We start from the raw sequence: 13,833 nt of genomic DNA, 5'->3' as shown, positions 1-13,833 counted from the left end.
AACAGAGCTGATATCGCTGAAAATCAAACCCAGAGTCTTATCTTAAAAGTGGTTGAATTACACCACCAACTGAATTCCCAACCTTGAGTCATGCCTGAAGTTAAAATGAGGCATTGATTGGGAAGCAATGGGATCCTGAAACTTGACGAGATTACTCCATCTTTGCCTGCTAAGCTGCCCTCCCCAGTAAAACTATTAGCCTTTCCACCCCCATCTGGTGAGATTAAGCCAGCTGTGTCTGAAGAGGCTTTGTCTGAATCATTTCCTGGGGCATCTCTTGAGGCAGATGCCTTACAAGACAATGCTGAATATTCTCAAAACTCATCCCTACCACCCATTTTGGCTTCTAGACCTATAACTAGACTTAAGTCCCAGCAAGCCCAAAAGGTAAAGTACAACATCTGACCCAGGAGCAGGTATGCTACATTCCAAAAGAACTGCTTGGATTTTCTAATGTACACAAAGAGAAATCTGGGGAATATATGTGGGAATGGCTATTAACGGTGTGGGATAATAGTGCAAGTAACATAAAGATACATCGGCCTGAGTTTATTGATATGAGCCCACTAAGCACAGATTCTTCATTCAATGTTTCAGCCCGAGAGGTTAGGAAAAGACCTAATAGTTTATTTGGTTGGTTCACTGAAGCATGGAATATGCAGTGGCCTACACTAAATCAAGCTGAAGTATCAGACCTGCCTTGGTATACAGTAGAAGAGGGTACCCAATGCTTAGAAGAGTGGGCATGTTAGAATGGATTTATCAGGTTGGACCTAGAGATCCACACGTGAAGTACACAGAAGACATGCCTTTTATCAAAACAGTGAGGAACAAATTTGTGAAGGGAACCCCAGCATCCCTGAAGACTGCTGTGATTGCTATTTTATGTAAGTCAGATTTGACAGTGGAAACTGCACTAACTGAGTAAGACACCTAACTGCAATGGGGCTGATTTGACTACGTAGTGGTACGGGCTAAGTAGTGGCACTCAAATGACAAAGGCAAGGTGGATGTGATTATAGTAATGGATCCAAAAAAAAAAAAAAAACCTGCTGCTGTTGAGTCAATTCCAACTCATAATGACCCTATAGGGCAGAGTAGAACTGCCCCATAGAGTTTCCAAGGTACACCTGGTGGATTTGAACTGCTGACCTTTTGGTTGGCAGCTGTAACACTTAACCACTACACCACCAGAGTTTCCACTGTAATGGATAGCAGAGTCAAAGCAGTAATCAGAAGAGTCTGACTCGTGTGGACTCATGGCCTTGGCTACCTAGTCCTGGTGTTCCTAGGAATGGAATAGACAGGAAATCTAATAAATATTTCCTTGATATTCTGTACAACTGGAAGAAACCTAAGTCAAGTGAACAGCATCTAACTTGATTTGTCAGACTAGAGAGTCATGGCCCCTAAATCAATTGCAGACTCGAGCAAGTTTACAGACTTTAGAGACCCACAGCGCTTTAATGAAGGGGAGGTCCGATCTCCTTGAGGAATGATCCCAGAACAATGGCAAAAATTTAGATTGTTAATCTTTCTGATAAACTTCCCCAATGGAATCTACGGCCTTTCAGAAGAGAGATTTTTCACTGGGGAAAAGGAAGTAATCAGAATTTTGGGGGAATTACTAGATACTGGTTCTAAACCGATACTAATTGCAGGAGGCTGAAAATGTCGCTGTGGTCCACCAGTCATAGTGAGGAGGTCTTAGTCATCTCGTGCTGCCATAACAGAAATACCACAAATAGATGGCTTTAACAAACAGAAATTTATTTCCTCACAGTAAAGTAGGTTAAAAGTTCAAATTCAGGGCGTCAGCTCCAGGGGGAAGGCTTTCTCTCTCGGTTGGTCCTGGAGGAAGATACTTGTCCTCAATCTTCCCATGGTCAAGGAACTTCTCAGAAGCATGGACCCCAGGTCCAAAAGGTGCGCTCTGCTCCTTGTGTTGCTTTCTTGGTGGTATGAAGTCCCCAACTCTCTGCTTGTTTCTCTTTCCTTTTATCTCTTGTAAGATAAAAGGTAGTGCAGGCCACACCCTAGAGAAACTCCCTTTACATTGGATCAGGGATGTGACCTTAGCAAGGGTGTTACAATCCCACCAGAATGCTCTTTAACATAAAATCACACTCACAAAATGGAGGACAACCATACAATTTAGCCTAACCAAGTTGATAACACATTTTTAGGGGACACAATTCAATCCATGACAAAGGACACATGGAGACCAAGTTATTAATAGAATCTTAGCTTATGTCTGTCTCACAGTATGTCCAGTTGTTCCCTGAACCCATCCTGTAGTGATTTCCCCAGTTACAGAGTGCATAATTGGAATAGACATACTCAGCTCCTGGCAGAACCCTAGCATTAGATTGCTGACTAGTGGAATAAGGGCTATTATGGTAGGAAGAACCAAGTGAAAGCAATTAGAACTGGCCCTACCTAGGAAAATAGTAAAGCAAAAGCAATACTGCATTCTTGGAGGAATTGCAGAGTTTACTGCCTTATCAAGGACATGAAATATACAGGGCCAGTGGCCTGCCAGCTTACCTGCAGATCTTGGGATTTGTCAGCCTCTGTAGCCTGTGAGCCAGTAATTTTTTTTAACTCTCAAAGTTCTATATATATTTTAGTTAGCCTATTTTTATAATTTTAAATAGTTTCATCTTTTTCTTGATTGACAGCTTGAAATTTTGCATAATTGATTTTTGGAGGGAAAACTTTGAAGAATCAGTCTGTAAGATATATTAATTTCATGGTTTCTGTTTTAATAGTTTTACTCCAGGCACTTCTAAACCCATTTTCATAGAGTTCATTCCAACACATAGTGACTTATAGGACAGAGTAGAACTGCCCTAGGTTTCCAAGGAGCAGCTGGTGGATTCAAATTGCTGACCTTTTAGTTAGCTGTTGAGCTCCTAACCACTGTGTCACCAGGGTTTCTGAAGCACCTATAAGGATGCTGAAAACTTTTTCAGAATCTACTCATTTTGCTGCTTCCATCCACCGATGGGTATCACCAGGACCTAACAACATGTTTATTATAGATATCAGGGGCACCAGGCTCCTATATTTCAGCTCATATCCTAAATTCATGGATAAATTTGTGAGGATTTTCCCTTGGATCAAGGAACTCTTTTACAATGGCACTAAGTTCAGCCTTAGACCATGAGTGGAAGGAGACCTCAGGGTTCCTGCCTTGGCCTTGTTTAACCACCAAGGGCCTGGTGGATCCAATATCTTCTGAGCTACCAAATGGCATTTCAGACAAAATCAAATTCTCTAAGTCTGACTATAGGGTCGCTATGAGTCGGAATCGGCTCGATGGCACTGGGTTTGGTTTTTTGGTTTTGGCTAGAGATTGGAAGGCAGTGATTTGACCGAGTCTAATTTTGTACTGTCTCCCAACGTTTTTTGCAATGTTTATATTTGTTTGACTTTTTTAGACACTACTTCCTGTATGGAGGCAAATATGTGATGATGTCATTGAGATATCTCAAGATAAAAAAAAAAAAATTCCCATTGAGGTTGCTTTACACGAGACCCTTGAGTTTCTAGTTTACATCTCAAACATAATATTTTAGCCAGATCAAAACTTCCCTGTAGGGGAAAAATTTCCCTGTAAGGGAAAAATTCCCCATAGCGTCCACTGTTGAGCCTCATAGCCCTTTGTGAGATTGTGCCATTTTTCTAAATACTGACCAATATTGGAACCAAGTATGGAGCAGGGTTCCCAACTGAGGGTGGTGGGCGGTATTTGTCATTCTTGTTATTATTATTCTCATTTTCTTTTGTTAGTTAACACAGAAAAGAACAGGAGACAAAAAAGGAGAAACAAACACATTAATACAATCAAGAAATGCAGTTTTATCAAAAAACCTCCAGATGGAGCTCTCAAAAATCTCAAAATGAAGCTTCAAATAGGTGTTTAAATCTTTTCCTCATTTCAAATTGCATTTATTTTAGTATTAATGGGTTTTTAGGGGTTACTTATGAATTTTTGAATACAACTTTTTTTTTGGGGGAAATGTGCCATTTAAAAATCTTTTCTACTCTTGAGAAATAGTATAAACTGAGAAGAACACATACTTTTGTGGTTATGAGGAGGGAAGGGATGGAGGGTGGGAGAGGGTTATTTACTGATTAGTTAGCAGATAAGAACTACTTTAGGTGAAGGGAAGGACAATACTCAATGCACGGAAGGTCAACTCAACTGGACTGGACCAAAAGCAGTTTCCAGGATAAACTGAATGCTTCAAAGGTCAGCAGAGCAAGGGCAGGGGTTTGGGGACTATGGCTCAAGGGGACTTCTAAGTCAATTGGCAGAAGAATTCTATTATGAAAACATTCTGAATCTCACTTTGAAGTGTGGCGTCTGGGGTCTTAAATGCTAACAAGCGGCCATCTAAGATGCATCAATTGGTCTCAACCCACCTGGATCAACGGAGAATGAAGAACACCAAGGTCACATGATAACTATGAGCCCAAGAGACAGAAAGGGCCCCATGAACCAGAGACTTACATCATCCTGAGACCAGAAGAACTAGATGGTGCCCGGCCACAACCGATGACTGTCCTGACAGGGAGAACAACAGAGAACCCCTGAAGGAGCAGGAGAACAGTGGGATGCAGACCCCAAATTCTCATAAAAAGACCATACTTTATGGTCTGACTGAGACTAGAGGAATCCCAGCGGTCATGGTCCCCAAACCTTCTGTTGGCCCAGGACAGGAACTATTTCTGAAGACAACTCATCAGACATGGAAGGGACTGGACAATGGGTAGGAGAGAGATACTGATGAAGAGTGAGCTACTTTTATCAGGTGGACACTTGAGACTGTGTTGGCATCTCCTGTCTGGAGGGGAAATAGGAGGGTAGAGAGGGTTAGAAACTGGCAAAATTGGCATGAAAGGAGAGACTGGAAGGGCTGACTCATTAGGGGGAGAGTAAGTGGGAGTATGGAGTAAGGTGTATATAAGCTTATATGTGACAGACTGACTTGATTTGTAAACGTTCACTTAAAGGTCAATAAAATTTATTAAAAAAAATCTTTTCTACTATTCTGTGGCTTGTCTCTCATTTTCTTACAGTGTTTTTCAACAAACAGAAATTGCCAATATGGATAAAGTCCAATTTATCAATTAAAAAAAAGTAATGAATTGTTTTTGGTACAGGAATAAAAAAAAAAAAAATTTTCTTCCTCAAGGAGACAAGTATTTTCTTCTAGATGTTTAATAATTTTACATTATACATCTATGTTTATGACTCATATTGAGTTAATTTTTTGTGGTTGTCATGGATTCAATTATGTCCCCCCAAAAATGTGTGTATCAATTTGTCTGGGCTATGATTCCCAGTATTGTGTGGTTTTCCTCCATTTTGTGATTGTAATTTTATGCTAAAGAGGATTAGGTTTGTATTGTAACACCCTTGCTCAGGTCATATCCCTGATTCAATGTGAATGGAGTTTCTGTGGGATGCGGACTGCACCACCATTTATCTTACAAGACATAAAAGGAAAGGGAAGCAGAGAAGGGGGACCTCCTATCACCAAGAAAGCAGTGCTGGGAGCACAGTGCTTCCTTTGGACCTGTGGTCCCTGCGAAGAGAAGCTCCTAGTTCAGGGGAAGATTGATGAGAAGGCCAAAAGAGAGAAAAAGCCTTCCCCTGGAGCTGATGTCCTGAATTTGAACTTTTAGCCTACTTTACAAGAGGAAATAAATTTCTCTTTGTTAAAACCATCCACTTGTTGTGTTTTTGTTATAGCAGCACTAGATGACTAATATCCTTTTCTTTCATGATGACATATCTAAGTTAACAATTCGGTCTTGCCATTCCCCCTTCCAAGGGGCATTCTGGTTGCATTTCTTCTAAGAGTGTTTCCTCTTTTGGCAGTCTTTGCCAACATCACAGTTCAAATGCATCAATTCTTCTGTCTTCCTTTTACATTATCCAACTAAGACAATGGTGTAAGTTACGGATTGAAGTCTGTTTTTTGTTTTGCTTCTCGCATGTGGATATCCAACTGATTCTGTACTATTTGTTAAAAGTATTACTCCTTCTTCACTGAATTGCATTTGTGCACTTGCCAAACATCATTTTTGTATATGTTCTTGGAGTTATTTCTAGGTTATAGACCAGAAATTTTAGAATTACATTGACTATGTATACAAAAAGCCTGTTGGGATTATTATTGTGATTGCATGAAATTTATATGTTAATTAGAAAGAAACGACACCTTAATAGTATTGAATTTTCCAATTCATGAATGTCATGTAGCTCTTCATTGATTTTGGTCTTCTTTAATGTTTTGTTGTTTTACATGCAGAGATCCTACACATATTTGTCAGATTTATCTATAATGTCAAATATTTATGAGATTTTATTGGAACTATATTTTAATATAAATTCTTATTGATTTTTGATAAAATATAAAAATAAAATTGAATTGTGTCCATTTAGGTTTCATGTTAAACATAGTTTGATTCTGAATGACTTTTTATGTAGATTTCACAGGATTTTATTTGTAAAAGATCATGTTGTATGGATGACTTCTATTTATTTATGTATTGGCATTATTCATTGTTTAAAACCTCCAGGACAATGCTGAATGGAAAAGGTGAGAGTTGACACATTTTCCTGATCCTAGGAAGATAACATTCGGTCTTCTACACTAAATACAATGTTAGCTGTGGTATGTTTCATAGATGTTATTTATCAGGTTGAGGAAGTTTCCTTTTGTTCCCAGTTTTCAGAGTCTTTTTATAAAAAGTGAATGTTGAATTTTGGGATATTACTGTTTCCGTGTCTATTGAGAAAATCATGAACTTTTCCTTTTTAGTGCACTGATTTTGTGCTTATTTTGGAAGAAGTACAACCAGAATGTTCCTTGGAAGCATGGATGGCGAGACTGCATCTTACTTACTTAGGACTTGTTGTCAGGAGAGATCAGCCCCTGGAGAAGGATATCATGCTGGGTAAGTACAGGGTCACTGGGAAAGAGGGAGACTCTTAATGAGACGGATTGACACAGTGGCTACAACAATGGGCTCAAGCATAACAACGAATATAGTAAGGACAGCTCAGGACTGGGCAGTGTTTCGTTCTGTGGTACAAAGGGTCGCTATGAGTCGGAACAGACTTGACAGCACCTAACAACAACAACGATATTGTGCTTAAACCAGAAATAGAGCCTTCCTAAAAATGATAGAATTTCTATACAAAAGCCTATACTTGACATACTTCAATGTTAAATACTGATTGCTTTTCTCTTAATATTGAGAGTAAGGCAAAGATGTCCACTCTCATAATTTTTGTTCCACATTTTCCTGTCAATCTCAACTGCTGCATTTAAACAAGAAAAATGTAGCCATGATGCAAGGAGGGAAAGCATTAAAACTTTCTATTCACAGGCATCATGATAACTTGCATAAAATCTAAGGGTATCTAGAATTTTGAAGTTTAAAATCCATTATATTTGTGTATATTCCTGCAATATAATTGGTTATGGAAATAAAAAATATAAATTTTACAATAATAAGAGAAAATAAAATGAAATGATTAGTAATAAAGAAAATAAACAACCTGACTGATGTTTTACAAATGAGTTTTTTCATTGCATGTTTGTGTAGTTTACATGTGTATAAAATCAGTATGGATTCAGTCTGGTTCATTTATTTATTTACTTATTTTAAAGATGAATGGGCTAAAGCTAATGACACAAATGTCCCCAGAGCTTAAAAAAAATAATCCACAGCAAGAAATCACATGGGACAGTGTTTCATCTAATTGTTCAGATTGTGGCCTCCGAGGCAGTGTTTCCATGATATTCTCTTTGGCCCACATCCCAGTGGCCATGACGACACATATCTGACACAGTTTGGTGCCAGAAATTAGCTGCTTGAGGTGCTTTTCACTCTCTGCTAAGACTGGCTTTTCCTAATAGGTTGGAGAAAGGTTGTTTATATGAAATATTAAAATGAAATGTTTACATTCTATGGACTCCTTCATTCTTTTTCAGTTTGTTTCTATTTAAATAGAATACTAATCAGGAGAAATCTCAGAGTTCATCCATCTTAGCAAAGGAATATTCAGTCAATGAATCACCTAAGTGCTTCAGTATTTACGTGAGTTTATTCAATACTTGCTTTATTTCACTTAAGAAGTAAAATAGTTATGATAATCACTGCGAGAAATGAAAACATATGTCTATCAAAATTTAGTCAGTTTGGCTTGGAGAAGCCTCAAGGTGTTATGCCATTATACATTCTTACCTTCAAATAATTTCCTTGCTTTCTCATCAGGTGCCCAGCAATGAAAGAGGCATTTAGTTAATAGAGAATAATCAAATGTGAGTTTTGTTCTAAAAGTTTCTACAATGCCTGAGAAAGAAGGTAACAATAACCAACAAATTTATAAATTATAGGATACAATATATAGTAATTGTGATCTATAAACCTTAAAATATGTAAGTACAGAGATGATAACACAAAATACGTAATATCTATAATAGTAGAGGGAAAAATAAAGAGAGAGAACAAAATGGGAAAATATACTTTATGCAAATAAGCATGTACTGCTTTACAGAGTTCGATAAATTCAGCATGATAAGAGAAGCAGAAGTTAGTAGTAATGATGCACAGACCTCAGGCAGTTTTGGAAAAGCTACCCTGACAACATGCATTAACTATATAAAAGCATTTGGATCTTAAAAGACATTGACTGTCAGGATAAAGTGATCATGGAAAATTATTTTGGCATGTTGTGTAAAATTATTAAAAATAATTCTAAAAATAAAATTGAGAGACTTCTTTGAAAAAAAGAAAAAAAAATCCTATTGTCATCGAGTTGATTCTGACTCACAGTGACGCTAATAGGACAGAGTAGAACTGCCCCATAGAGTTTCCAAGGTGTGCCTGGTAGATTCGAACTGCCAACATTTTGGTTAATAGCTGCAACACTTAACCACTACGCCACCAGGGTTTCCTCTATCCCAATGGCATCAAACATACCATGGTATGTATTTGAGTTTGGTCTCTAGCCTGATATTTGTTCTTTGCATAGCTTAAAACTTGATTCGAGATAACAATACAAATTTGTGCTGCAGGATAGCATTTAAGAGCAGTGTCCAGTACTTTCACAGTTTTAACTCTTTGTCACTTACCCATCTTTCCCTAATGCCACGTTGGAAAGGAAGAGATTTATATGAACTACTGCTTCAACTATTTTTATCAAAGATGACACAACATGCATTTGATGGTGAGCACCTGCCAAAGAATGATATGATGTGCATTGAAAAATAACATTTATAAGGGCATTTTGTGATGAGCAAAAAATTTCAGTAGACTTCTACTCCAGAGTGATAGAATATGTTGAGATTATTGGATTAGTAGGATAATGAAGATTCAGAAAAGTAACATAGCCCAACCACAAAATTTTGCCTTGATCATTTTCCCGTGTTGTTAAAAAAAAAAAAAAAAAAATCAGCTCTAAGTTAATTGCTGATAGCTAAAAAGGAGGGACCAGAAGAGCCTATAGAAATTCTTAAGCTGTATTTTTCTATAAAACAGTTTTTTTCAAGAAGTTCAGATTCATGCTAAGAGACAAAGTGGCTTTTCCTATGAAGCCAGCTGCCTTTGATAATGATCTTGATTGTAATTAGTCGAGTCTACTCTCTTTGTTATTCCTCTTCCAAATTTGTTCTTTAATATTCCTCTTTCACAAAATTAATATTCACTGTGTAATGTGATATTAGTAAGTTCTAACTATTCAAATAAAGTAACAGTGGCAAACATGTAATTTCCCACAAAATCTACATAGACACTCAATAAGCCTTTTTTTCTTCTTGTTAATTTATACTGCCTAATTCAATTATTTTCTTCCTCAAGGTAATCAGATTTCTTATTTTCTCAACAGGAAACAAGAAAATCGGAGTGCTGGAGCCATGTTCATCCTCTTGGGCTTCTCAGAATACCCAGACCTCCAGGTGCCCCTCTTCATGGTCTTCCTGACCATCTACATGGTCACCGTTGTTGGGAATCTGGGCATGATCTTAATCATCAGGATCAACCCCAAACTCCACACCCCCATGTACTTTTTCCTCAGCCACTTGTCGTTTGTTGATTTCTGTTACTCTTCAGTAGTTACACCCAAACTGTTAGAAAACCTGGTTGTGGAAGACAGAACCATCTCCTTCACAGGGTGCATCACACAGTTCTTCTTGGCTTGCATATTTGTGGTGACAGAGACATTCATGTTGGCAGTGATGGCTTATGATCGATTTGTAGCAGTTTGTAACCCCTTGCTCTATACGGTTGCAATGTCCCCAAAGCTTTGTTTCTTGTTGGTGGCTGCCTCCTACTCTTGGAGCATAGTCTGTTCCTTGACATTCACCTATTTTCTGTTAACATTATCCTTTTGTGGGACTAATTTCATAAATAACTTTGTCTGTGAGCATGCTGCCATTGTTGCCATGTCCTGCTCTGACCCCTACATTAGTCAGAAGATCATTTTAGTGTCGGCCACGTTCAATGAAATAAGCAGCCTCATGATCATTCTTACTTCCTATGTTTTCATATTCATCACTATCATGAAGATGCCTTCAACTGGGAGGCGACACAAAGCCTTCTCCACCTGTGCCTCCCACCTAACTGCCATTTCTATCTTCCACGGAACCATCCTTTTTCTCTACTGTGTGCCTAACTCCAAGGGCTCATGGCTCATGGTCAAGGTGGCCTCTGTGTTTTACACAGTGGTCATCCCCATGCTGAACCCCCTGATCTACAGCCTCAGGAACAAAGATGTGAAGGAGGCAGCTAGGAAGATAGTGAATACCAAGTTACCCTGTCACAAACTGTAAAGTTGGTAAAGATTTATTTATTCCTTTTCCAGATAATCGTGAAGAATTGTTCAAGTGTTCTAGGTGATGTATTGTTTCAGATTCGTTATTAAATTAGCAAAGCAATGTCTAATGTAACTCTCCATTTCATCAATCATCCAATAGTAATGTTCTTTAAAGCTTAGTAAATTAGTTGAAAAATGATAAGTAGCACAGTATTTAGAGTGCAGTTTATTTAAATTAAGGCTCTTGAATTAAAGTTTTACAATTAAAGATTTCTGAGTTTGTACACATGACCACGTAGTTGCCCATGTAAATGAAGTCATTCTGAAAATGGGTTTGTAGAGATGTTCTGAAAATGTATAGCTTAGCAGGTGAGAGGATACATCATAGTGCAATATAGCCAACAGAGTAAGCAAAGATCTGCTCATCACTCAAGCATGAAATATACTCAAAAGCATGAATTTCATTTTACATTTTAAAGTGTGCATAAGACATACCTCTACCAGAATATGGATAGGATAAATTTATTTGGTAATGTAAATTTTATTTCATTTCTGTATACTAAGACAATAAAAAATATCACTGGCTAATATTTGGGGCCATTCGATCTGGCCTGAACTTGGCTGATGAACTCACCTCAGGGCAATAAGTATGTACATTGATTGGACAGCTCTGTTTCATGTATCTATGGTACTTCCTGGACCACCTGGGTAGCTAGAGTATGTTCTTCCAATGTCAGTGACTGAGTCACAAAAGGAAACATGCATTAACAAAAGCTTCCCAAGCAACTGTTTTCTGTTACATTTTATAATGCAATGTCAATCACAGAGCTGAGACCAAAGTCAAGGGCTGAAGTATATCTGTCTCTTGTAGAACTTAAGAGTTACACGGCAAGGAGCATAGATACAGAAAGGAATGAATAATTGGATCAAATATTTCAATCTACATAATTTTATGCTAAATATTACCTAATAGAAAATATCCTTCCCTGGTATTTCAGACAAATGTAACATAATTATAATTGGTTTGACAGAAGTTTTTATAAATTAATGAATCGTATGGTTCACTTAATGAAATGTCTGTCTGACACTGCTTGTCATGATTGACGATAGAAGATATCTTGGTAATTTTACAGGTGTCATGATCCTAATCTAACTGCCAACTGTGAAATATTACTTGTCTTGTCTAAAGCATTAGCATTTTATGTCTATGTAAAAAAATTACATTTTACCTCACTATAGTCATTAGTGATTTCTGTATTCTATTCTGATTACTTAGTAATATATAATACTGTTTTCAACATATTATGGTATATAAGTATATCATTATGTTCTTTATTTAACTTTTAATTGTCACCATATGTCATGCACAACCAAATGGTCCAAGGAAGTACTTCAATACTTTGTCTAATATTAGTATAGGCATCACAGCTCTCTCTTGATTACAATTTACATGGAATATTTTTTTCCATCCTTTAAATTCAACCTATTTGGATCTTTGGATCTAAAGTAAGTCTCTGGAAGGTAGTATATAGTTGGATCATTTTTTTTTCCCAAGCTTCTAATCTCTCTCTTTTTGTGTTTATTAATTTTTTCTACTGTCTCATTTTATTTCATCTTAATTTTATTTTCTGTATATTTTTAAAATTATTTTATTAGTGATTTCCTTGGCTATTACAGTTTAGATCCTAAATTTACAGTAATATAATTTAAATTGATGCTAATCTAGTTTTGAGCATAAAAATTTAAAATTAAGCTATCACTTATATAGAAATATCAAATATAAACAAAATAAATTAACTAGTTGTGAAACTAACAACATCTACAGAATAAAATTACCAAACTTTGTCAAGACCTTAGAATGGAAACTTTAAAACATTCCTGAGAAAAATTTAAGAGGGAATAAATGGATAGCTATAACACATACACTGATCAAAATTCACTGTTAAGATGTAAATTTCCCCCAAATTACTGATTCAATACAACCCCAATCAAAATCAAAATTTATTTGAAACAATTGACATACTGGTACTAAATATGTATGGAAATAGAAAAATATCTAAAACGTCCAAAGCTATTTTAAAAAAGAACATGGTCGAAGGGATGGAGGATTTACACAAAGCAACAGTAAACAGGGCAGTGTAGTCTTAGCAAAAAACAGATAAAGTGTAAATAAAATAAAGTTCAGATATAAAATAATATATAACTGGTTTTTAAAATGTGCCATGAAAAATAGGGCAACTGAATGGGAGAAAATAATATTATCCTTTACTTCACTCCATAAAAAATAATTTTAAAGGCTTTAAATACTTCAGCAAACATTTCCAGCTACTAGAAGAAGGCAAGCAAGATGTCTTTGTGATAAGTGGTAAATATGACTTCATGAAAAATCAAAACATCCCATCACCAAAAGATATCATTAAGAACATGAATAGGCAGTCCTCAGATTAGGAGTAAGTAGAAAATACTGGGAGTAAATATTCACAATATATATGGCGGTTAATTGCTCACAGTATATAAAGAACCCTCTCAAACTATTAATAACAAGACAACCAGCCAAATTAAAATGGACTAATGTACGGTAATTCCATAAGAACTATATAACCCAGTGCCGTCAAGTTAATTCCGACTCATAGAAACCCTATAGGACAGAGTAGAACTGCCCCGTAGAGTTTCTAGGTAGAGAATAATCTCACAAAAATTTGTCCACATCATATGTCTTAATGGAAAAGAAAATGAAACTTCATTTGCCCTCAAGAGAATTGCTAAAATTGCTTTGGTGGCACTGAGCTTCAGTTAAAGGTGATGGAAAATTTTGGCATTGGATAGTGGTGATGGTTGTACTACACGATAAATGTAATTAATATCACTGAATTTTACATGTAAAACATGTTGAAATGCCAAATATATATATAAGCACATTGTTTTTAGGTGCCTCTAATTTTTTTTTAATAGGTTCTGGCTCATAGAGACCCTAAGTACAACAGAACAAAACA

The 13,833-nt window shown here is 36.7% G+C and overlaps 1 protein-coding gene across 1 annotated transcript; it reads left to right on the top strand.

Annotated features, from left to right (window-relative positions):
* Nucleotides 1-8,375: 8,375 nt before the first annotated feature.
* On the top strand, nucleotides 8,376-10,856 carry LOC126080363 (olfactory receptor 5D13-like). The gene is made up of 2 exons (XM_049891604.1): nucleotides 8,376-8,391; nucleotides 9,886-10,856. The coding sequence occupies exons 1-2, from the start codon at nucleotides 8,376-8,378 to the stop codon at nucleotides 10,854-10,856; spliced, it is 987 nt and encodes a 328-aa protein (XP_049747561.1).
* Nucleotides 10,857-13,833: the final 2,977 nt, after the last annotated feature.

Source organism: Elephas maximus, chromosome 7 (assembly GCF_024166365.1).
Source record: "Elephas maximus indicus isolate mEleMax1 chromosome 7, mEleMax1 primary haplotype, whole genome shotgun sequence".
Lineage (NCBI taxonomy): Eukaryota > Metazoa > Chordata > Mammalia > Proboscidea > Elephantidae > Elephas > Elephas maximus.
The sequence above is the reverse complement of the archived record's forward strand: the minus strand, read 5'-3'. Positions and strand labels throughout refer to the sequence as shown.